Genomic DNA, 26,357 nt, shown 5'->3' on the forward strand with positions numbered 1-26,357 from the left:
CCCAGGTTGGGAAATCTGTTGCTATTCCTAGAACTTTCTTAACAATGCAAGAGTTTCTTTGGTATAATTGTTCTGCAGTTTGTAGGTTGTCTGCTCGGTGGCTCTATGGTGGGGTTAATGGAGACTTCCTCCAAGAGGGCTTATGTCACAGGCTGTGTGACCCAGGTCTGCTGCACCCAAAGCCCCTGCCCCTGCAGCAAGCCACTGTTGACCTGTACCTCTGCAGGAGATACTCAAACACTCAAAGGCAGGTCTGGTTCAATCTCTGTGGAGTCTCTGGGTCCTGGTGCACACAAGGTTTTGTCTGAACCCTCTGAGTGTCTCTGGTGGGTATAGGATTTGATTTTAAATGCAATTTTGGGGTTAAGGCTTGGTGTGTATATAATTCAAAGCATGGACAGTATGCAAAGCAAAGGCAATAACTTGTGCCTCAATAACCTTAGCTACTCCTTGGAGCAAAAACAGCGCCCAAAAACAGTATCACTAGAGGGTCTTTTTTACTTGGTACCATGTATGGACTGTGTCCCGATTGGCAGGTCAGTGTGGGAGAGATACATGTATCAAGGCCGGAAGGTGGGGCGGGCCCCAAGTGTACTGTCAGGTCCAGTTCCCATGTAAGTATGGCCACCTGTATGACCCATATACCCATAAGATGCCATGAGGGACAGGGGTTACACTATTAGCCTCTCTACAGCCCTGGTCAGTGCTAACATTAGCAAAAAGAGATGGGAGTGTCCATCCTGTCAGCTCAGTACCATCCCTTTTTTCCACACAAAGAGGTTCAATGTCCCATAATTCAGCACTCACAGCCAGCAACCTGGAAACCCCATCCCATAATACATGTTCTCCTTGGAGGCAAGGCATACTCCATCATTTCTGCACATCTTGTATGATCACATGCTTTGTCTCATTCCATTCAGCCATCTTCTGCTCTCGCCGGAAAGTGCTGCATTTCCAGATCCAATTACCCATAGTCATAGGCTGAATGCTTAACGGGAGTCCTGTGGAGCTCCAACAGGGAGCTCAGTGCAGACCCACCATGCCAACATATTTTGTACTGTCTTGCAGGTGTGTGCCCAATCTACAATCATATCAGTCATTACACACTTGCAGGTGGAAAGACAAAGAGGTCAAATGCACCAGCATAGGCAATTCCTTTCCATCTAATAGAATACATGCAAGCTTGTGTCTTGCCAGTTCCTGGTACCTGAGGTTTACCTGGCTTTGTATACCACACATTGTTTACCTGACTGCTCATATCCAGTGGTTCTATATGAAGCATAACAGGATAACTCATAGTGAAAGGTTGTTGCTGAACCATGAAAGACACCAGGATTCTTGGCCTCTGGAAGAGAAGAATTCAAACCGGAGCCAGAGACAAGGCTTGATCGCTCAGAGCTTTTGTATAATAAAGTTTTATTAAACTATAAAAGAGATAGAGGAAGCTTCTGACATAAACATCAGAAGGGGGCAGAAAGAGCGCCCCGCTTCTAGTCTTTCAGTCAAGTCAAAGTCATTAAGTCGTGTCCGACTGAACCCCTCAAGGTTCCATGGGATTCTCCAGGCAAGAATACTGGAGTGGGTTGCCATTTCCTTCTCCAATGGTGATCAGCTTAAGTCAGGTTTAAATTCCTTATGATTTTACCAATGGCATTTTGTTGATGCTGATCACCACAATTCTTTCTCTCAACTACCATACTACAATGTCCTGTAATTTTTTTTTTTTTTTTAAGGAGGCGGGTGTTTAAAAATGGACTCATTTGTTGGTTTTTTAAAACAATTCCACATAATGTTACTAGTGGGCTAATGATGGAATTCAGCTTGACACCTCCCACCCCCGCCAGGCCACTCTTCAAAGCAAGCTGCTTTATAGAACTTTCCCAACTGTGCGAGAATTTTGGAGTTAACTGCTAGTCTTTAGCTGGATGTTATATAGCTACTAGCAGTCTGCTAATTAAAGAAAGGAAATGTCTCAAAACTCAGAGAATGGCACCAGGCCCCTCACCCACAAGATGCACTGAGATAACCTTGACACCAGGTGAGTCATCCTGGAGCATAAATTGATTGACATGAACCTTGAAGAAAGGCAGATTTCCATACAAATGTATAGGTTCATTAACATAGATTAGGAGAACAATGTATGAGTATAACATACCAGTTTGTCAAGTTGGTTCTGAGCCTTTAGGCGGAATCAACCTGAAAACAGAGTCTGGGGTAAATACATAGCACATTAACATAGCTTAAGACAAACATTTCCATAAGAAAAATGCATTGGTTAGCTCAAGGTTTGAGAAAAGTTAAGTTCAGGTCGAACCAGGTGTCATTATGGCAACACAGAATTTTAAGAGAAACCTTCTTTTAAATTTGCATAGAGAAGGGGAAACCTATAACGCTAGTTCTTTCCTCCTGCTGTTTAAAAGAGAGATAAAAAATGTCTGACACTTGCAGCCTATTTCCTCCGTTTGGAGACCCCTGGCCTTCCTGCCTGTTACTCTCTCAATAGTATGCCACAGGGAGCGTACAAATGCACCTTCAGCACCAAGGTGGCTCCCTGCAGTCCCAGCCAGGTAACTCGCACATGAGGGAAACAGGTGCTTGTAACCCAGGGTACAACCTGATTGCAATCTTTGCCCTCATGGCTACCCACTGCATGTGGTGTGCCTTTATCTTCCATGGCCAAATCCAGTCCACCATCTATCCTTGTGAAATCTTGGTTAGATCTGGCAACAGGATACTACCTTGGATTCTGTATCCAACCTTTGACAGAATGTCTGTTGTTGTCACATGCAGTTGTATAGGTGCAACAGTACAATGGAGAAGAGCCTCCACAGGGGCAACATCAACCCTTCAAGGTTTCTCGTTAAGGACTTGAAAAACTTCTCATAAGCTTCACGCCCACTCCTTCAAGGAGGGGATCTTTGCAGCATTCACAGCCCACCCACATGATTCCAAATGCTTTTATATTGTTCTACATCTGCAAGAGAATCAGAGGTTAGTAGCACATCATAGGACACAGCCTTTATCATATAACTCCACATAGGGAGCCATCCAATTTCCAAGGTAAGGACACAGTTTCTGGCTTGCAATAAACAAGGTTTCATTCAGCACCAGTGCCAACCAGGGCCATTACCCTCTGTACATTAGCTGGTGACCAGTGAATTGCAAGTTCTACATGGTGCCTCCGGTTCCTACTTGGGCTCTTCAGGAGAGCACCTTGATCTGAGCCCTATTCAAAGCGGAAAAGATCATCATCTAAAGGAACATCCTTGGGTTCTGTGTAATCTTTTCACTGAACCATCAGGATCTTTTGCCATGGGTGCTTCCCAAACTTGATAAACTGCTGCTCCCATCTCAGTTACCTCCATACCTCTAGAAGCAAAGCATTAGGCTATCTATCCATTTTATATCTGTCAACTCCCACTGGCAGCAAAACAGCCCACATTTGCATTCTCATCACACAGATGGGGCCTTTACCAACTCTGGCCCCCTTCAAGGTCTTCACACTTATAATTCCATTTGCCTGTCATTGTCACTCTATTTCTCCCAATCTAGGTACATAGATGGGGAACCCCACATAGGTTGCAAGAATAACAGTCAAGGATCCAAAACTGGTGGACAAGGTATTGTTCAAACTGGCATCTCAAGCTGCCAGTAAGATGCTCATCATCTGGGCCTCAGGTATTTGAGTTAAATATTGACTGCTTCATGCCCAGGTCTCTCACCACTTTGGTCAACTCGGCATAGGTATGCCATCTACTCACAGTATCCAGGAGCTCTGCTACGTTTGACCACATGGTGCAAATGGCAGTGTTAATCCATTCCATGAGGGTGTGCCTTTGGTTCGGTGCCCCTTGCATGAGTCACCTAGGGTTCTGCAACCTTTGTCTCAATGAGGGGTGAGTGGTTATAGATGCCATCCATTCTATTTCATACCCAACATGTATGATACTGTCCACCCTTGAGTCCCAAAGTAGCAAGAGCCATGCTGCCAAGGGTTCCCCTTGCTTTTGCTGAAGCTGAGTACCTGTCAACCAACTCCAGCTGAGTATATGGTCAATATGTTGTGAACTCAGTTACACTGGGGGGCCCCTTGAGGATGTCCCCCCTGGGCCCTAGGCTGCTCATGCTTCACTTTCTGCTGCACTGGAGCCCACATGAGAGAATCGTGGCCACATGGTACCACATGTTATATGGTGGCCACTGACTTCCTCCTTCCAGTGGAGTCTCAGGCTTTTCTACCTGCTGGGTATCCTGCCAACTATGCCAATTGTCTTGCTGATCCTGTTTGTAATACTAGTTATCTTGCTGGCCCACATTGTTTGCTGGATTCAGAGTAGGCAAGGCTTGAGCTAAGAGATTGGAAGAAGACGTGAGGAGCTATGGGAATTGCAGGCACGTTTATTCTCCCCTGGCTGGCATAGTGGCCATAAGACAGCCTCTCTCCTGGCTGATACAGCAACCATAACATAACCATAACATAGCCATAATATAGTCATGACATAACCTTACATAATGTAACCATGATGCTGCCCCAATGTAGCCTCAATGCAGCAGTAGCCAGAGCTTTTCAGGCGAAGCTTATATATACTTACAGTTCAAAAGTAGCGTGTGGCCAAGCGGGTACCTCGTGACATGCATGTGCTGTGCTATAACCATGCATAGCCATTGTTTATAGAACATGGAGTGAGATGGCATGAGAGCATGGGGGAAGAGAGCCTGACTAGCACCATCTTGTCAATTTCCCCACACCCTCCTTTCCTCACCTCTGGCTACTTGGCACTATTGCCCAGGCTGGTGAGTCCAGCCACCCGAAGCAGGTCTCATAGTGTTCCTCTCAGATAAGACATCTAAAATAGTCAAAGGTATATAATTGAACAGTAGAACTGTGGTAATAAGAAATGGAGGGAGAGAGATATGGGGAGTTTTTGTTCAATGGATATAAAGTTACAGTTACACAAGAAGAGTAATTTCCAGAGAACTGCTGAACAACTCAGTGCCTTTAGTTATTATTATAAGTATACAATAAGTGATGGTATACTTAAAAAATTAAGAGGGTAAATCATGTTAACTGTAACACAAAAAAGGACACAAAGAAATTTTTGGAGGTGATAGATATGTTTATTACCTGGATTTTGGTGATAATAACAAAAATATATACATATTCAAACTCATCAAATTGTATACATTAATTATATGCAGCTTCTGTGTACACATTATACCTCAATAAAATGTAAAAATTAAAATTAAAAAAGAAGAATGAGAAGCCATTGAATTTGGTGTTCAAGGGTTCTTAGAAAAAGCAGTTACATAGCGAGGGCAGGCAAGCAGATTCAGTAGGATGAGTAATGAAAGGGATATAAAAGCTGTTAACATTGAGATGATCACGTATTTTAATATCAAGTGTTTTTGGAAAGTTTTGTGAATTTTCAGGTTCATTCTGTCTCTCTCTCTCTCTCAGCATTTTATATTGATGAAGATATTAACACATAATTTAGTGTATAGCTAAACTGTGATGCAAGGAAAATAGAGGAGAAGCTACTGGATCATTTATAAACCCCTTAATTCTAATTCAGTTGGTTCATGAAGCCATTTTTAACTTCTTTTAGTCTTTACAAATTGCATGTACCTGAGAATACTTGAAAGTTTTCAGTGATTCTAAATAGATCCTTAGAGAATAATGTCTGGCAGCTATTTGAGGGATAGAGGAGCAGTAGAGATTTGTGTGTTTCTCTGTGTGGGTGGGAATGCTGTGTGGAAATATTCTGATAAAAGGAAACTACAAAAGCCCCTAAGGGGGGGTTTCATTCCCCAACTCAAACTTACCCATCTGAAAGGGAATTTTTTTAAAAAAATTAGTTAATTGGAAAGAAAAGTGAGTTAATTTTAAGATTGCTAATAGACCACTGCTACTACATGGGCATCCTTTGTCATTTAATAGCATGTTCTAAAGACAGTTGACATAATAAGCAAGACTTAAGGAGAAAATGGAGAAAGAATTTAATGCATGAATCAAAAAACACTTGATGGGAAGTTAAATTGCCTAGAATTCCTCTTGGTAGCTTATTTTTCACTGATTCATGATAATTTTTTCATTCTCATCAGAAATTGCAAAATAAAAGCATGAAAGAATTTTCAAATACTGAGAAGGGTCTTTTTCTGTAAGATTTCCTACTGGTTATTCCCTGTTATTGTCTTCATTTTGCTGATGGAGAATACTAATGTGTTTGATTTAACTGTGTGCTTCTCTTGTGACAATTAAGTAAATTGTATTATCCAGCCTAGACTAATATAATAACTTTAAAATATGCTAACCATATTTGCTTCCAGTTATGAAAATGTAGTCAAATATATGCTTGCTTTGAGTCTTCATTAATTATGTCTTAGAGATATAGAGACAGGATAAGCACAGTAACTTGACATACTATAATATTTCAAAAAACTAAAAACTTGAAACTCAGAGTCCTTTACAACACAGCTTTTGATTCAATAGACTTAGAGTCTTCTAAATGTCTTAGAAGAAAAAAATGTCTTTAAATCAGGCTTATATTTTTTTATTTCAAAAAACAATCAAAACCACTTTAAAATATTCTAGGAAAAAAACTGCAAGTAAAAATAAGGGTTATTTTTTAGAACACAGTAAAAAGCAGGGTTAGCCAAAGTCATGAAACAGTGCTAGTGATCTTTTAGGAGTTTCAAGTCCATCTTTTGATTCTAGGAAAGTAGGCACTTCCCTAATACAGAGCTTCTGACTTACCTCTAATTTCCACCTTCTACTTCCCACCTTTGCCTCTTCCATTTCCTTTGTCTTTCCATGTATGGAGATAAAGTGAAAGGAGATGTGGTGGGGATTGATAAAGAAAAAATTAACAGGATTCACCTACCCTTATGTTTGTGCTCAGTTGCTCAATCATGTCAGACTCTTTGTGACCTCAGGGACTGTAGCTAACCAGGATCCTCTTTCCATGGAATTTTCCAGGCAAGAATACAGGAGCAGGTTGCCATTTCCTACTCCAGAGGATCTTCCCAACACAGGGATTGAATCCACATCTCTTGCATCATCTCCTGCTTTGGCAGGCGGATTTTTTACCATTGTGCCACTTTGGAAGACCCTCACCCCTCCCCACCCACCCAACTGCAAACTTTAGCAAAAGCAATAGATGACTCAGTTTCTTAATTTCAAGTTTTATGTCTGCCAAATATATTTTATGGTTGAGGAAATCTAAAAAGTTTATACTATCCTGAGAGGCAAGCTGTCTAAAGTATAGGAGTAATTAACATCTATAACGTTAACTTTTATAAATGGCCTCTTTCAGCTGTATCTATTTTGTATGTGGGTGTGCACATGAAAGATAATTCTACATACAATTACTTAGTGTGAGCATGTGGCTACCACATAGAGTGCCCTCTAGAGTTTTCACTTCTTATTAATTCTACTTATTTATTTTCCAATTAAGAGAGCTGCTTTTTTTGAATAATAACCAGACACATTGCAGTGTTTAGCTTTCAAACTTTTACTAATATGTAAGCTGCTGCTACTGCTAAGTCACTTCAATCGTGTCCGACTCTGTGCGATCCCATAGACAGCAGCCCATCAGGCTCCGCCGACCCTGGGATTCTCCTGGCAAGAGTACTGGAGTGGGTTGCCATTTCGTTCTCTAATGCAGGAAAGTGAAAAGTGAAAGTGAAGTCGCTCAGTCGTGTCCAACTCTTAGCAACCCCATGGACCGCAGCCTACCAGGCTCCTCTGTCCATGGGATTTTGCAGGCAAGAGTACTGGAGTTGATTGCCATTGCCTTCTCCGAATATGCAACCTATCAGTAAGCAAAAGAAAATGTACCTTATTCAGCTATATAATTCCATACCTTTTTATTTTATAAATCCTAAAAACAGTTTTATATGTATCTTACAAAAGAATCAAATAATGAGTGAATATGTTGCTAGTAAAACAGAACCGTGTACCAAGTTATGAGCAAGTGAGCACAGAAATGTAAGGCAAATCTCTAAGGAATGAATCCAGTAATAATCAGTTGATGAGCAATATAATTCCTATTCTGAGGGCACAAATACTAATACCAGCTCTGCAGCTAAATCTGATGACAATTTTCACTTCCTGTATTTAATTTACTTGCTGATTACATAGGACTTGAAGTGCAGTGATTTGAAATGTCAAAATAATGAATAAGGTATCATTTATCTAGGAACCACTCTTCTTGTGTGTGAAATTTGAACAAAATCTGTACTTTAGTTAATTATAAAACTGTATCACATATTAATTTCCTGTTGTTGTGGTTGTTGTTTTTTTTCTTTTTTCACAATATAGTATTTCTTTATATTCTCAGACTTGGATTAGAAGGTTTTTTTAAAAAAATTACTAAGTTAATAAATTTTCTAGACTTTTAGCAACAATACTAGATGCCATATATTTTGCATGGAATTAATTTATATCAAAGTTTTGAGTGAATATAAATTAGAAATCTATCATCCTATTCATGCTAAGTCAAACAAGTGGAATTAAAATGTCATAAATTTTTTAGCTATGAAAAAATTCAAAATTTTTCTAATATATATTATATTATACATGTTATTTATATACAGATGTATACCAAAGCTTTTTACTACTACACATGATAAAAACTTGAGAAAGAACACAACAAAAAAGAGATAGAGAAGTTGAAACATAAACTAAATGAAATGGGAGCACTGAATATGCAATAGAAAATGTGAAACAAACTAGATAAAAGTAAAAGATCATCATATAGTCCAGTTGTTTTTTTTTTTAATTTTATTTTATTTTTAAACTTTACATAATTGTATTAGTTTTGCCAAATATCAAAATGAATCCATCACAGGTATACATGTGCCCCCCATCCTGAACCCTCCTCCCTCCTCCCTCCCCATACCATCCCTCTGGGTCGTCCCAGTGCACTAGCCCCAAGCATCCAGTATCGTGCATTGAACCTGGACTGGCATCTCGTTTCATACATGATATTTTACATGTTTCAATGCCATTCTCCCAAATCTTCCCACCCTCTCCCTCTCCCACAGAGTCCAAGACACTGATGTATGGAACAGTCCAGTTGTTTTTAAACATGGCTGATCATTAGAAATACATCTGGAGCTTGGAAAAATACCTGGGCATTTGTATTTCTCAAAAAATTCCAAGATATTTCTGATATGCATCTGTATTTTAAAAAGTGATTTAGATCTTTCTATTAAATGGTAGACTTAGAATTCCATTATTTTCTGTTGACCAATCGTGATACAAGGTATTAAGCAAATAATAATTGCATAATCACAGTAAGAAAAGATGTTCAACAGTTTTCACAATCAATAGCCAGACAAAAAATAAAAGATAATTATAATTGCAAGCCATAATGGAAACATGATTAACCTAACAATATAAAATAATTACATACAATTTGGGAGGTTAATAAAAGTGATGTGTTAAGTGGAAGTGCATACATGCACATGTTTTCATCTGCCCAGCCAATCTGTCTTGTGATTGGTGCATTTAATCTGTTTACATTTAAGGTAATTATTGATATGTATGATCTTATTGGAGAAGGAAATGGCAACCCACTCCAGTGTTCTTGCCTGGAGAATTCCAGGGATGGCGGAGCCCGGTGGACTGCCATCTATGGGGTCACACAGATTCGGACACGACTGAAGCAACTTAGCAGCAGCAGCATGATCTTATTAGCATTTTCTTAATTGTTTGGGTTTATTTTGTGTAGGTCTTTTCTTTATCTTGTGTTTCCTGCCTAGAGAATTTCCTTTAGCATTTGTTAAAACTTGCTTGTTGGTGCTGAATTTCCTTAACTTGTGCTTATCTGGAAAGCTTTTGATTTCTCCATCAAATCTGAATGAGAGTCTTGCTGGGTAAAGTATTATTGGTTGTAGGTTTGTCCTTTTCATCACTTTATATTGCACCATTCCCTTCTGGCTTGTAGAGTTTCCATTGAGAAATCAGCTGATAAACTTATGGGAGTTCCCTTGTATGTTATCTGTCATTTTTCCCTTGGTGCTTTTAATATTTTATGTTTAATTTTTGTCATTTTGATTACTATGTGTCTTGGTGTGTCCCTTCCTGGGTTTATTCTGACTAGGATAAACTCTGTGCTTCCTTGACTTGGTTGACTATTTCTTCTCTGATGTCAAGGAAGTTTTCAACTATTTTATCATCGCTTCAAATATTTTGGGTCCTTTCTCTCTCTCTTCTCCTTCTGGGACACCTGTAATGCAAATGTTGGTGTGTTAAAAGTTGTTCCACAGGTCTCTTAGGCTGTCTTCATTTGGTTTTTCATTCTTTTTTCTATATTTTGTTCTGCAGCAGTGATTTCCACCTTTTTGTCCTCCAGGTCATTTATCCATTCTTTTTTCGAGTGATTCTGCTATTGATTCCTCCTAGTGTATTGTTCATCTCTGTTTGTTTTTTCTTTAGTTCTCCTAGGTCTTTGATAAACATTTCTTTCATCTTCTCCATTCTGTTTCCAAGAATCTTGATCATCTTTACTACCTTTATTTTGAATTCTTTTTCTGTAAAGTTGCCCATCTCCACTTCATTTAGTTGTTTTTCTGGGATTTTACTTTGGCCCTTCAACTGGGACATAACTCTATACTTTCTCATTCTCATTAACTTTCTGTAACGTGACTTTCATTCTAGCCGCTGTGGTTCTTCCTGCTTCTTTTGTCTGCCCTCTTGTGGATAAGACTAACAGGCTGGTGTAAGCTTCCTGATGGGAGGGACTGGGAAAACTGGGTCTTGCTCTGGTGGAATAAGACTCTGGTGGAACAAAATTTTAATCTAATTACCTGCTGATGAGTGGGGTTGTTCTACCTCCCTGTTGGTTGATTGGCCTGAAAAGACCCAGCTCTGGGGTCTACGGGCTCTATGGTAGGGTTATTGGCAACCTCCAAGAGAACTTACAACAAGAGGCACCTTCCAGGACTATTGCTGCCAGTGCCCCTGTCTCTGCAACTAGCCACTGCCTACCCACACCCCAGAGGAAATCATCCAACACTGGCAGGTAAGTCTGGTTCAGTCTCCTGTGGAGTCACTGCTCCTTTCCCCTGGTTTTTGTGAGCACAAGATTTTATGCCTTCCAAGAGTGGAGTCTTTGTTTCCCTTAGTCCTGTGGAAGGTCTGTAATCAAACACTGATGGCCTTCAAAGTCATATTACCTGGGGATTCCTAGTCCCTTTGCTGGATCTCCAGGCTGGGAAGCCTGACGTGAGGCTCAGAATCTTTACAACACTGAGAGACATTCTTTGGTATTATTGTTTTCCAGTTTGTGAGTCACCTACCAGGTGGGTATGGGATTTGGTTTTACTGTAACTGTGTCCCTCCTACTGTCTTATTGTGGCTTTTTCTTTTTCTTTGGACTTGAAGTATCTTTTTTTTTTTTTTGCGGGGGGGAAGGTTCCAGTGTCCTCCTGTAGATGATTGTTTAACAACTAGTTGGAATTTTGGTGCTCTTGCACTCTTGCAGGAGGGAGATGAGCACATGTCTTTGTACTCTGCCATCTTGAACTGGAAGCCTAGAAACCACTCTTTTCTAGAAAAAAAATGAGTTTATAATAGACTTTGTATTAAAACTCTGGTAAATTTTCCCTGAATATCTTTAGTTCTCAATGCACTCATATGTGAGTTCCTGGACAAGCAGTGATTACCTCCTAGTCATCCTCCATGTTCGTACAGGAACTCATATATCTTTCCATGGGAAGGGATGGACTCAAAAAATCTTAGAACCGATAACTATTCTGTTCTGCTTTCTATGGTGAATTAAATTGTTCATTACCAAGGAGCCGAGAACTTCCACTAATTTGTCCATATAATGTTCATGATATGGTGTTCAGAAATAAAAGAGAGAAACATTACTCATCTGTTTTTCTAAGGGGTAGAGGTGGAGGAAATCTAAGACAAAGAATTATCTTGTAGGCATACTATGCTGTGAATTAGCCACTTCTCCAACTCAGCAGGAAGCTTTTAGTAGACTGATTTTTTTCTGAATTGATTTTCTTTTTTTTTATTTTCTCATTTTTAACTATTGAGTTTAAAAAAAAAAAATCATTGCTGTCTTATTGTTATTTAATGTGACAGTCAGACATTGACTACTCATTCAAATTTACAGTTTGCTAACTTCCTTTTCCAGTTTTCTTGAGATATAATTGACATACAACACAGTATAAGTTTAAGGTGTACAACATAATGGTTTGAATTGCATACATTATCAAATGATTACCACAAAAGCTTTTGTAAAAGCTCCTCACCTCAAATAGAAAAAAAGTGTTAAAGAAATAGAAAACAAATTTTCCTTGCAATGGGAGCTCTTAGGATTTACTCTCCTAACAATTTTCATTTATAACACACAGCCATGTTACATCACTTTGCTGACAAAGGTTCCTATAGTCAAAGATTTTCCAGTAGTCATGTACAGATGTGAGAGTTGAACCATGAAGAAGGCTGGGTACTGAAGAATTGATGCTTTTGAATTGTGGTGCTGAAGAAGACTCTTGAGAGTCCCTTGGACTGCACAGAGATCAAACCAGTCAGTCCTAAAGGAAATCAACCCTGAATATCTATTGGAAGGACTGATGCTGAAGTTCCAAAATTTTGGTCACCTGATGCAAAGAGCTGACTCGTTAGAAAAGACCCTGATGCTGGAAAAGATTGAAGGCAGGAAGAGAAGGAAATGATAGAGGATGAGATGGTTGGATGGCATCACTGACTCAATGCACATGAGTTTGAGCAAGCTTTGTGAGATGGTGAAGGACAGGAAGGCCTGGCATGCTGCAGTCCAAAGAAGTTGGACATGACTGAGCAACTGAACAACAGCAACAAGATTACATCGTAGTTTTATTTTTTAATTTTTGAGGAGTCTTCATGCTGTTTTCATAGTTTCTGCCAGCACCAAATGTACATTCCCACCAACAGTACAGGAGGGTGCCCTTTTCTCCACATCCTGGCCAACAGTTGTTATTTCTTGTCTTTTTGATAACAGACATTCTGACAGATGTGAAGTGATATCTCACTGTTGTTTTGATTTGCATTTCCCTGATGATTAGTGATATTGACCATATTTTCCTGTTGGTCATCCATATATTTTCTTTGGAAAAATGTCTACTCACTGAAAAATGTCAGTTTTTCATTGGGTTGTTTGTATTTTTTATATCAAGTTCTATGAGATCTTTGTATATTTTGGATCTTAATTCCTTATCAGATACATCCTTTGCAAATAATTTGTCCCTTTTCAGTAGGTGACCTTTTCATTTTATTGAGTTTCCTTCACTGTGTGAAAACATTTATTTTGATGTAGTTTCATTTGTTTATTTTTATTTGTGTTTTCCTTGATTGAGGATATATATCCAAAAAATATTGCTGAAACTGATGTCAAAGAGCAAATTACCTATGTTTTCTAGTAGAAGTTTTATGATTTCAGATATTACAGGTACATCTTTAATTTGTTTTGAGTTTTTGTATATGCTGTGAGAAAATAGTCTATTTTGATTCTTTTTGAATTAGCTGTCAAGTTTTTTCAATAGTATTTATTGGAGAAGCTGTACTTTCTCCGTTGTATATTCTTGCCTCCCTTGTCATAAATTAATTGCTCATATAAGTGTGGGTTCATTTCTGGTTCTCTACTTGGTTCTGTTGATCTATGTATTTGTGTTTGTGATAGAAACTTACTGTTGAATACTGTAACTTTGTAGTATAGTATGAAATCAGGGAGCATGACATCTCTTTTTTTTTTTTTTTTTTTTTTTGTTCTATTAAAATTATTTCACCTATTCAGGGTTGTTTGTGTTTCCACACTAATTTTAGACATATTTCTAGTTCTTTAAAAAATGTCATTGGTATTTTGTTAGGGAACATGTTGAATCTCTAGATTACCTTGCAGAGTATAGTTCTTTTAACAATACTAATTCTTCCAACCCATCAACACAGAATTTCTTTCCATCTGTTTTGTCATCTTCAATTTCTTTCTTCAGTATCTTATAATTTTAGAGCACAAATCTTTTACCTCCTTAGTTAGATGTATTCCCTGGTAATTTATGCTTCTTGATGTGATTGTGAATGGGATTGTTTTCATAAGTTCTCTTTCTGATAATCCACTATTAGTGTATAGAAACACAACAGATCTCTGCATATTAATTTTCTGTCCTGAAACTTTACCAAATTCATTGATGAGTTCTAGTACTTTTTAATGGTGTCTTCTTGGACTTCCCTGGTGGCTCAGACAGTAAAGCGTCTGTCTACGATGCAGGAGACCCGGGTTTGATCCCTGGGTTGGGAAGATCCCTTGGAGAAGGAAATGGCAATCCACTCCAGTACTATTGCCTGGAAAATCCCATGGGCAGAGGAGCCTGGTAGGCTGCAGTCCATGGGGTCGCAGAGAGTCGGACACGACTGAGCGACTTCATGTTCACGTTAGGTGGCTCAGATGGTAAAGCATCTGTCTGCAATGCAGGAGACCCGGATTCAATCCCTGGGTTGGGAAGCTCCCCTGGAGAAGGAAAGGACAGCCCACTCCAGTACTCTTGCCTGGAAAATCCCATTGACAGAGGAGCCTGGTGTACTGCAGTCCATGGGGTCACAAAGAGTCAGACATGACTGAGTGACTTCACTTTCACTTTAGTATTTTCTATGTACAGTGTCATAACATCTTTAAATAGTAACAATTTTCCTTCTTCCTTTCAAATTTGGATATCTTTTATTTCTTTTTGTTATCTGATTGCTGTGGTTAGGACTTCCAATACTATGTTGAATAAAAGTGACAAAAGTGCCATTCACTGGTGAACAGAGTTGGGTCCCACAGTCTCTGGCTTCAGGGCCCTAGGAGTCCTAGGGTTAGTGCAAGTACACTGTTGATCTGGGCCAGGTCCTGGGCATTCTGGTAGATGTGGCCAGGTCCTGGAGCAACTAGGAGTTTAAGAGCTCCTAAAGCAATCAGTCTGCTGGTTGGTGAGACTGTGTCCCCACCTGGCTAGCTGTTTGGCCTGGGGCATCTCAGAACTGGGGGTGGGGGATTCCAAAATTGTGCTTACCAGCACCAGTATACTTATGGTGGAATGAACTCCCCCAAATGGCTACTGCTAGCTTCTATGTTTCCAAGGTGAGTTTCATTTGCCGCCTGCCTCCAGGAGGATTTTCAAAATCAGAACCCAAGCTCTTTTCAAATTACTGCTTCTTCCCTGGATCTTGGAGGGTGAGATTTTGTGTGCCCTTTATGAATGGAGTCTTTTCCCCACTGCCCTCTGACTCTTTTGAATGTAAGCCCTGCTGCCCTTCAAAGTCAAACATTCTGAGGGCTCATCTTCCCAGTGCAAGACTCCTAGACTGGAGAGCCTAATGTGGGGCTCAGATCCCTCTCTCCTTGGGAGAGAATCTCTGCAATTATAGTTGTCCTCCTGTTTGTGGGTCATCTTCCCCAAGGGTATAGGTCTTCACTACACTGTGTCTTCACCCCTCTGACCCTTCTTCTTGTAATCCCTTCATTATATTTCCAGCAGTTGATCTTTTCTGCTTGTCCTCATATTGTTCTCAAGGGTAGTTGTAATTTTGGTGTGTCCATGAGAGGAGGTTAGCTCATCTTGGCCAGTCCCCATACAGTATGGGGGTACTAAATTTTGATCATAAAAGGAATACACATTCATTATAGAAAATTTTGGAACATACAATGAAAAAATTAGAAAAAAAATCATACCCCTCAGTGATATCCATTCTTGAAATGGGGGTGAGAAAGTATTTATGCCAGTGCTTTCTCTTTGCATATATACAGGATCGTTTATATGTGTCTGTACACTCGTATACACATTCCTTTTTACAAATTTGAAAATGTACTATATTTATAGTTTATATCATGTATTTGAACATTATTTTATCACTTTTTTCTTATTAAAATGAGCACTACATGTTTATTGTAAAAATATTTAAATATAAATAAACAAATGGAAGAAAATGAGAATTATCAAAGCAAGTAAATTAGATAAAACGAAGAGCAATAAAGGTTGTCTGTAATTCCATTCAGAAATAATAATGGCAATGCCTTGGTGTAAATAGTGTCAGTATTTTTTTTCCCATGAAAATATATGCTTTTCCTCTTAAACAAAATTAAAATCACAGTGTACCTACATAGTAGATTTTGTCACCTTCAGTTTTTCTCTTTCCAATAGGTATGAATATTTTCTTTATTATCAACTATTCTTCTACTTCATTTTTTAGTTCTTTTATAGCATTTATTGTAAGGATAAGCCCCACATGATTTATCCAAGCCTCTATTGTTAACCATATAAACGCTTCAGATTTTTCAATTATAAACATCACAGTGATGATCATCCTTAAATTTGAACCCATCCACACTTATTTTCTTAGAATACACTGTTAGAAGTAGAATTGCCTTTTATGTCTTTTTACAATAGAGAAATTATCAAAGTAATTTTGAAAAATTTTTCAATAAAGATTTAAGGAATGAAAAATGAAATCATGGCCTTCTTTGTTTCTATAGAGGAATCAAATGAAGTTGTTCCCAATAAGGCAAGGGCTCATAAGGAAGAGAACCACCATGCAGTATCTGCAGATAATGTGGTACGTACACTTTGGGATTCTTTCCTCATTACATGATGGATTGCAAGGATTTATTTCCGGTTGGTGACAATATCAGCATTGTCAGAAAAAAGTCTTGCTTTACAAATCAAAACAAATCTGTTACCAATGCAATAGTATATCTTATAGGGTTTAATAAAGGAAATTTAAAGTGATATCATCTGTACCTCTTTTTATGTAAGAGCTTTGCAAATATGAAAACCTAATGCCTACTATATATGTGACATTTTAAGCATAACAAGTTATTTTGCTTCAACATATTCAGCAAATAGCCAATTTCTTCTCATTTGACAGATGGCAGAATTTTAAAAGTTTAGCATGAGACCATGAAAGAAGTCATTCTTAGGTCTGGAACTTGTATCCATGGATTCCTGATTCTTGTGTTCTCTGTTCAGACCATACATGTCTCCACTGTGTTTGGAAACTTTTCTTCTTTTTAGTTAAATTGGACTCAGCTAGTCATCTTAAAAATTGTAGTAATAGAGGAAAAGTAGTAGTAAAAAACTGAATAGCAAGCAGACACAGCCTACGTGTGGATTAAACTAGGTTTTGTAAAAATGTAAACATTATTGGTATATAGAGATGCTCTCAAAGTAGCTGTTTTAGCATTATCTGTTTATATTCTTACTCAATCAAGTAATTCAGAAATCAAGGTGTTATTAACCCAAAGTCAGACATAAAGGAAAATGTCATTGTGCTGTTGTTTTTGTTTTCAAATCAGTGTTTTTTCCTTTATTGTAATCTTTACAATTGGTCCATATAATGGATTTTTCTGTTACAAAATGGCTGTAACTTCAAGATTTACCCTGGCTTCCACTACGAACATTATTTATCTAACATTATAATTCTGTCACATCACTTTAATAAAACTTGAGTACATCAAATACAGTTTTGTTCTTTTTTGTTATATATAGATAATATATAACAGTGTTTTTCATATACAGAGTGTAGTTTAGGATTGTATTTTACTGATTTCAGTCCTGATTTAAGCTGATGGTTGACCTAAATATATTGAATGGGGGTATAGGAAAATAAGCTTTTATTTTGTGGCAAAGTTGTGTTTTCATTAGATAGCTAGTAATAATTGTTTTCCACAATTATTAATTGTGCCAATATTCTTAATTCCACTATTTAATAATCTCCTTTGCTCTAGATTTGAGTAATACTATTACAAATTATATGCAGTTATTTACAAATTGGAAACTTTGTTCCCCTAAAGACATGCTCATTTTCTGTCTGAATTTCTCAAGCATTGAATCTCCCTTGTGGCAGACATTTGAAAACAATGAAGTCCTGGCATGGAATGACTCACAGTCACTTAAGCATCTAATTTATTAAAAAAAAAAAAAATTTATTTTCAGAGACAAAACTTCATAGTTTCAAAGGTTGATTTCCTCTGCCTATAGCTTTGAGTGTCCTCAATTATGGACGGCAAATCACAAAGACATACAAGACCTGTTTATATGCACAAATCTATACAGTGGCCCCTCAAGCCTTCTCCCTTGATTACTTAGCTCTTTTTGCCCAGAACCTATCCAAATAGAAAAACCTAAACAACAACATCAAAAAAGAAGATATCAAATTGGTGTTATGGTGAGAGCCAACATGAGTAAGCCCCAAGTTTTTAGTTATTATAGTAGAAAACAAAACATTAGATTCATCTCCAGGCAGCAGTACAAAGCAATTCCTTTGTAGCTGTCTTTCTGACTCAGAAGCCTGCTGGTAACAAACCCTGTTATGGTATCATATCCCCAAAGGCAATATATCAAATATAATCATTCCAAGTTTGTTTGTGATTTTTAATCACCATATCAATTTCTGGCTAGGAAATTTTATTTCAAATTCTGCCTGTGACATGTTGCTATTAATGTGATTGTTCTTAAAAGACTGCCTAGTGACTAACTCTAGCTTAGCTTTTCTCTTTTTAAATTTTCTTTTGGGTTGGCAGGGTTTAAATGTTTAAAGTGTGTGCGTGTGTGTTTTTTAACTGCATTATTCATATGCAAAAGAAAAATTTGAAGCAGATTTTGTCTTTGGGTTTTGGTTTTCTTTAAAAAGAATTCTATGATTAGAGATTTTATGGTTGTAGCTTATCAGCCATTCTTTCCACTGATGTTAAGCTGTTATGTTCATTCTTTTGACAAATATTTAATTAGTACCTACTGTTTGCAAGATACTATACAAACTATGCTGTACATCAATTCTGAAGCTAAGGGCAGTTTCTTTTTCTTGGGGATGAATTTGATCACTGCCTCCTGTACAACGTCACTAACCTCCATCCACAGTTCAATGTCCACTATGGACAGAGGTTCATGACAATGTACAGGAGGCAGGGGTCAAGACAATCCCCAAGAAAAAAGAAGTGTAAAAAAGGCAAAATGGTTGTCTAGGAAGACTTACAAATAGCTGAGAAAAGAAGAGACGCTAAAGGAAAAGGAGGAAAGGAACGATATATCCATGTGAATGCAGAGTTCTGAAGAATAACAAGGAGAGATAAGAAAGCCTTCCTCAGTGATCAATGCAAAGAAATAGAGGAAAACAATAGAATGGGAAAGACTAGAGATTTTTTCAAGAAAATTACAGATACCCAAAGGATTATTTCATGCAAAGATGAGCACAATAAAGGAAAGAAATTGTATGAACCTAATGGCAACCCACTCCAGTACTCTTGCCTGGAAAATCTCATGGACGGGGAACCTGGTAGGCTACAGTCCATGGGGTCGCAAAGAGTCAAACACGACTGAGCAACTTCATTTCTTCACTTCTTCTTCAACAGAAGCAGAAGATATTAAGAAGAGGTGGTGAGAATACACAGAAGAACTATAGAAAAAACAATGTTCATGACCCAGATAACCACAATGGTGTGATCACTCACCAAAGAGCCAGACATCCTGGAATGCAAAGTCAGGTGGGCCTTAAGCATCACTATGAACAAAGCTAATGGAGATGATGGAATTCCAGTTGAGCTATTTCAAATCCTAAAAGATGATGCTGTGAAAGTGCTGCACTCAATATGCCAGCAAATTTGGAATACTTAACAGTTGTCACAGGGCTGGAAAATGTCAGTTTTCATTCCAGTCCTAAAGAAAGACAATGCCGAAGATTATTCAAACTACTGCACAATTGCACTCATCTCACATGCTAGCAAAGTAATACTCAAAATTCTCCAAGCCTGGCTTCAATAGTATGTGAACCGTGAACTTCCAGAATTCAAGGTGGTTTTCAAAAAGGCAGAGGAACCAGAGACCAAATTGCCAACATCCATTGGATCATCAAAAAAGCAAGAGAGTTCCAGAAAAATATCTGCTTCATTGACTATGCCAAAGCCTTTGACTGTGTGGATCACAATAAACTGTGGAAAATTCTTCAAGAGATGGGAATACTAGGCAACCTGACCCACCTCCTGAGGAATCTGTATGCAGGTCAAGAAGCAACAGTTAGAAAGGGAGATGGAACAACAAACTGGTTCCAATTTGGGAAAGGAGTACCTGAAGACTGTATATTGTCACCCTGCTTATTTAGCTTATATGCAGAGTACATCATATGAAATGCTGGGCTGGATGAAGCACAAGGTGGAATCAAGATTGCTGGGAGAAATATAAATAACCTCAGATATGCAGATAACACCACTCTTATGGCAGAAAGTGAAGAAGAACTTCTTGATGAAAGTGAAAGTGGAGAGTGAAAAAGTTGTCTTAAAGCTCAAAAAACTCAGGTCTTGGCTTCTGGTCCCATCACTTCATGGCAAATAGATGGGGAAATAATGGAAACAGTGAGATACTTTATTTTCTTGGGCTCCAAAATCACTGCACATGGTGACTATAGCCATGAAATTAAGACACTTCTTGGAAGAAAAACTATGACCAAATTAGACAGTATATTAAAAATCAGAGACATTACTTTACTGACAAAGGTCTGTCTAGTCAAAGCTATAGTTTTTCCAGTAGTCATGTATGGATGTGACAGTTGGACTATAAAGAGAGCTAAATGCCAAAGAATTGATGCCTTTGAACTGTGGTGTCGGAGAAGACTCTTGAAAGTCCTTTAGACTGCAAGGAGGTCTTACCAGTCAGTTCTGAAGGAAATCAGTCCATCCTGAATATTCTTTGGAAGGGCTGATGCTAAAGATGATTCTCGAATATTTTGGCCACCTGATGAAAAGAATTGACTCATTGGAAAAGACCCTGATGCTGGGAAAGATTGAAGGCAGGATGAGAAGGGTACAACAGAGGAGGAGATGTTTGGATGGCATCACTGACTTGATGGACATGAATTTGAGCAAGCTCCAGGAGTTGGTAATGGACAGGGAAGCCTGGTGTGCTGCAGTCCACGGGGTTGCAAATAGTTGGACATGACTGAGCAACTGAAGTGAAGGGCAGTTTAGAGTTTCTCTTGTTCTTGCTTTCTCTCTTCTCATTTACTATCCAGTGAAGGAAACAAATCACCATACTCATCACCATTACATTATAAATGTCTGCTTTCAATTATCTCACTAATGGAGTGCTGTGAATAAGTGGATATTTAAAAAAAAAAAACACATTTGACTTTGCAATGCATGTCATATGTTGATATTTTGCATTACAAGTTGCAAAGAGAAATATGAAAGTGTAAAGAAGAAAGTTCTGCCAGCCGATTAAATTTTTAGACTACCTTTATAGAAAACAAATTCCCTGTTCCTGAAGGGCACTATTTAATCAAAGTTTGATTGCTTATTTTTTTAAGGATATTATGAAACTGTTTTTTTCTATTTTAAATTATATTACAATAATTTTCTATTACTAAAGGAGGTGGCTCAGACACATACTAGGTGTAAAGCTGAGGAGCCAGTCAGTTAGAATTTACTCTTGATAACCTAGACTAGAAAACCCCATTGTTAAAACTGAACATTGAATGATATGCTCTATACATTATTGAGTGCAATGGGGATAATAAGAAATATATTTATGAAAACTTCTCTACTTGTGTTACAGAAAATAGAAATTATTGATGATGAAGAAAGTGACATGATAAGTAATTCTGAAGTAGAGCAAGTGAATTCTTTCTTGGATTATAAGGTAAAAGTAATTTCAGATCCTTAATTTTTTAAGAGAAGGTATTAAAAGAGGTTGGTGATGGATAGGAAGCCTGGCATGCCGCAGCCCATGGGGTTGGAAAGATTCAGACATGACTGAGCGACTGAACTGAACTAACTGATTAAAGGAGGTAGACTTTTACAGTATCTATGTACCAGTTTTTTTCACTTCCATTTTCCATTTGATAAATTAAGCATCCTGGGGCTCTGCATTGACTCTCTCAGGCACCTGGATATCCATCATGGTGCTGGGCATTTTAATTAATGCTGGTCAGTTTAGTGGTTATGGCTTTAAGAACAATTTGCTGAGCAGCAGTAAGTACTGATGCTGCATTGCAAGATGAGGCATAGTGGTGGTTAATGTGAAATTTATGACAATACTTTTTTTAAAGCCCATGTTCATTTTAAAATGATTATAAAGGGAATATTTTTTTCTAGTGTTCCTTGCTAATTTTATCTTGAATTTCAATTTCTGAAGATTTTTTTAATATAATAATATACCTGTTTTAGAAGTTTAAAAACAATCCCCATGACAAATACTGAATGAATATGAATACAGATGACCTTTTCTTAATGTCACTTGTTACTAAAATGAAAGACTTACTTTGACAGCATGCCATGCATAATTTTGTTTTTTAAAAATTTTTGATGTAAGCTATCAGTCTAGATGTCAATATGTTTTTCCTAGATGTTTAATTGTTGTCCCTTTGTTAATCCATGTCCTATCTTACTAGGTAACTTTGGGATCTTCTGAAATTTTGACCAGAGTTATTTTTTTCATAGAGAATAGTAATCTTAAAATGTTAACAAAACATAACATTTAATCAGAAAGACAGCAGCTGTCATTAACCTTCTCAGTTTTACTATAATTGAAAGCTATGTAATTCAACAGATTCTGTTTTTCAACTGTTCATGACATGTCAGACTTCAAAATATTGAACGTTGTAAACACAGAAGGAAATTATTTTTTGAAATTTATTTTCTAAGTGATCCAAAACCACAATATAATCCTGTATTTAAACTATATTTTAACAAATATAATTATAAAGTTGTTGGTTTTGAAGTACAAGAGATCATTCTTATCTCTCCTTCATGGTCATATAACATTTATAAATGTCCAGTTCAGGGTTTAAATGGCTTTGCAAACCATCACTTGGCACAAGCTATGGAAACTACAGATTAGAGGACTAGGTTGCACAGCTATTAAGTGTACTCTACTCAGTACTCTCAAACAGGTCAGATAGGACTGGTCCCAGAACTCAGAGGGTTCTTTCCAGGACCTTTTTCTGCTGGGGTACCAGCTCACTTGAAAGGTTTGAAGCTGAAGACATCAGCAAGCCAGAGTATCCAGTCCAGAAATATCAGTTATCATTTTCATTGAATTCTAAAGGACATTTAAAGATTCAGTGTTTTCCATTTTGGTGAATGCTGTAGAAACAAGGGGTTTTTTGCTCCCTTATTAAGATATCTTTTATAACACATCTTCATTCTATACAAACTTTTATTTAACTCTTAAAAATTAGCACCTATATAGAAAATATGTCTCTCTATAATCATTATTCAAGATATTTCAGTTCACTTCATCAGTGAATTTTGTCACTTTAATTCTGAAATAACTATAAGTGAAACCTCATATAGCAGTTCTCATTGCTGATTTCAGTACGTTGATTTAAGATACCCTTACCAGTTTGGAAATTTGATCTTCCTTCAAAGAACGTCATTTTATTCTCTTTGTTCACACATGCTAGTCTCCTTTCTTTAGGGTTCAGAATCATTTTGTTGATTTCTTGAATATATTCACCATAAGTTTCTTAAAGTCAGATACATATCTTACTCATGTATATGTTACCTGATCTAGTGCCTAAGTCATAAGGATCCAGTAACAAGTTCCTAGAATAAATTAGTTTTCTTTGGAAATATATTTAACATTATTGCTCAAGTGTTCATTTAATATGCAAGTGTTTTATTTTTGCATTTGGAAATTACTACTATACAACCATCAATATTCAGTATTGTCATAGTGGAGTTTCTGATTGAGATATTTGCCAGGAATCCATATTACTAGGAATTCTAACTAATCTGAAATGCTTGTGAGACAAGTGAATAAGCTCAGTTTCTCAGGCATGATTAGCTATGTCATAACACTTCAGGTTTAGCTGTCATTTTAAAAACATTAATTTATTTATTTTAATTGGAGGCTAATCACTTGACAATATCATGGTGTTTTTTTTGCCATACATCTACATGAATCAGTCATGGGTGTACATGTGTCCCACCATCCTGAACCCTCCTCCCACCTCCCACCCCACACCAGCCCTCTGGTTTGCCCAAGGGCACCAGCTTTGAGTGCCCTGCTTCATACATCAAACTTGCACTGGTCATGAATCTTGCATTTGGTCATCTATCTTGCATTTGGTCATACACATATTTCAATGCTATACTCTCATACTGTCCCACCTTCACCATCTCCCACAGAGTCCAAAAGTCTGTGTTATACATCTTTGTCTTTTTGCTGTCTTTCACATAGGGTCATCAATACATCTTTCTAAATTCCTTATATACAAGTTTATATACTGTATTGGTGTTTCTCTTTCTGGCTTACTTCACTCTGTATAATAGGCTCTAATTTCATCCACCTCATTAGAACTGATTCAAAAGCATTCTTTTTAATAGCTGAGTAATATTCCATTGTGTATACATACCACATTTTCTTATCCATTCATCTGCCAATAGACATCTAGGTTGCTTCCATGTCCTAGCTATTTTAAACAGTGTGGCAGTGAACATTGGGGGACATGTGTCTCTTCCAATTCTGGTTTCCTTGGTGTGTATGCCCAGCAGTGGGATTGCTGGGTCATATGGCAGTTCTATTTCCAGTTTTTTAAGGAATCTCCACCCTGTTCTCCATAGTGGCTGTACTAGTTTGCATTCCAAACAACATTGTAAGAGGGTTCCCTTTTCTCCTTCCTCTCCAGCATCTATTGTTTGTAGACTTTGTGATGATAGCCATTCTCAATGAGATGGTACCTCATTGTGTATTTTTTTTCTGTTTTTTTAATGTTTATTTATATACTTTTTATTTAATTGGAGGCTAATTACTTTACGATATTGTGGTGGGTTTTGCCATACATTCACATGAATCAGCCATGGGTGTTCATGTGTCCCCCATCCTGAACACCCCTCCCACCTCCCTCCCCATCCCTTCACTCAGGATCATCCCAGTGCACCAGCCCTGAGCACCCTATCTCATGCATTGAAACTGGACTGGTGATCTATTTCACATATGATAATATACATGCTTCAATGCTAATCTCTCAAATCATCCCACTCTCACCTTCTCCCACAGAGTCCAAAAGTCTGTGTCTCTTTTGCTGTCTTGCATATAGGGTCATCATTACCATCTTTCTAAATTCCATATACATGCATTAGTATACTGTTTTGCGATTTTTCTTTCTGACTTACTTCGCTCTGTATAATAGGCTCCAGTTTCATCCACCTTATTAGAACTGATTCAAAAGCATTCTTTTTAATAGCTGAGTAATATTCCATTGTGTATATGTACCACTGCTTTCTTATCCATTCATCTGCCAATGGACATCTAGGTTGCTTCCATGTCCTGGCTATTATACACAGTGCTGCAATGAACATTAGGGTACATGTGTCTCTTTCAATTCTGGTTTCCTCCATGTGTATGTCCAGCAGTGGGATTGCTGAGTCATATGGCACTTCTATTTCCAGTTTTTTAAGGAATCTCTACAGTGTTCTCCATAGTGGCTGTACTAGTTTGCGTTTCCATCAACAGTGTAAGAGCGTTCCTTTTTCTCCACAACCTCTCCAGAATTTATTGTTTGTAGACTTTTGATATCAGCCATTCTGACTGGGGTGAGATGGTTTTGATTTGCATTTAACTGACAATGAGCTATGTTGAGCATCTTTTTGTGTGTTTTTTAGCCATCTGTATGTCTTCTCTGGAGAAATGTTTGTGTAGTTCTTTTGGGTCTAGTTTTTTGATTGGGTCTCTTATTTTTCTGGAATTGAGCTGCAGGAGCTGCTTGTATATTTTTGAGATTAATTCTTTGTCAGTTGCTTCATTTGCTAATACTTTGTCCTATTCTGAAGGCTGTCTTTTCACCTTGCTTATAGTGTCCTTCTTTTTGCAAAAACTTTTAAGTTTAATTAGGTCCCATTTATTTATTTTTGCTTTTATTTCCATTACTCTGGGAAGTGGCTCATAGAAGATCCTGCTATGATTTATGTAAGAGGGTGTTTTGCCTATGTTTACCTCTAGGAGTTTTGTAGTTTAGATCTGGTCTTACATTTAGATCTTTAATGCAGTTTCAGTTTATCTTTGTGTATGGTGTTAAAAGCGTTCTAGTTTCATTTTTTACAAGTGGTTGACCAGTTTTCCTAGCACCACTTGTTGGAGAGATTGTCTTTTCTCCATTGTATATTATTGCCTCCTTTGTCAAAGATAAGGTGTCCATAGGTGTGCGGATTTATCTCTGGGCTATCTATTTTGTTCCATTGATCTATATTTCTGTCTTTGTGCCAGTACCATACTGTCTTGATGACGGTAGCTTTGTAGTACAGCCTGAAGTCTTGCAGGTTGATTCTCCATTCTTCTTTCTCAAGATTGCTTTTGCTATTCAAGGTTTTTTGTATTTCCATACAAATTGTGAAATT

General features: G+C 37.7%; 1 protein-coding gene across 1 annotated transcript in view; it reads left to right on the plus strand.

Annotated features, from left to right (window-relative positions):
- HDX (highly divergent homeobox) overlaps positions 1-26,357 on the plus strand; it is a 215,246-nt gene that overhangs the window by 166,394 nt on the left and 22,495 nt on the right. Inside the window, exons 7-8 of the mRNA XM_005890175.3 lie at positions 16,506-16,585; positions 21,574-21,657. Coding sequence (XP_005890237.1) covers positions 16,506-16,585; positions 21,574-21,657 — 164 coding nt within the window. The remainder of the gene's footprint in view (positions 1-16,505; positions 16,586-21,573; positions 21,658-26,357) is intronic.

Source organism: Bos mutus, chromosome X (assembly GCF_027580195.1).
Source record: "Bos mutus isolate GX-2022 chromosome X, NWIPB_WYAK_1.1, whole genome shotgun sequence".
NCBI classification, from domain to species: domain Eukaryota; kingdom Metazoa; phylum Chordata; class Mammalia; order Artiodactyla; family Bovidae; genus Bos; species Bos mutus.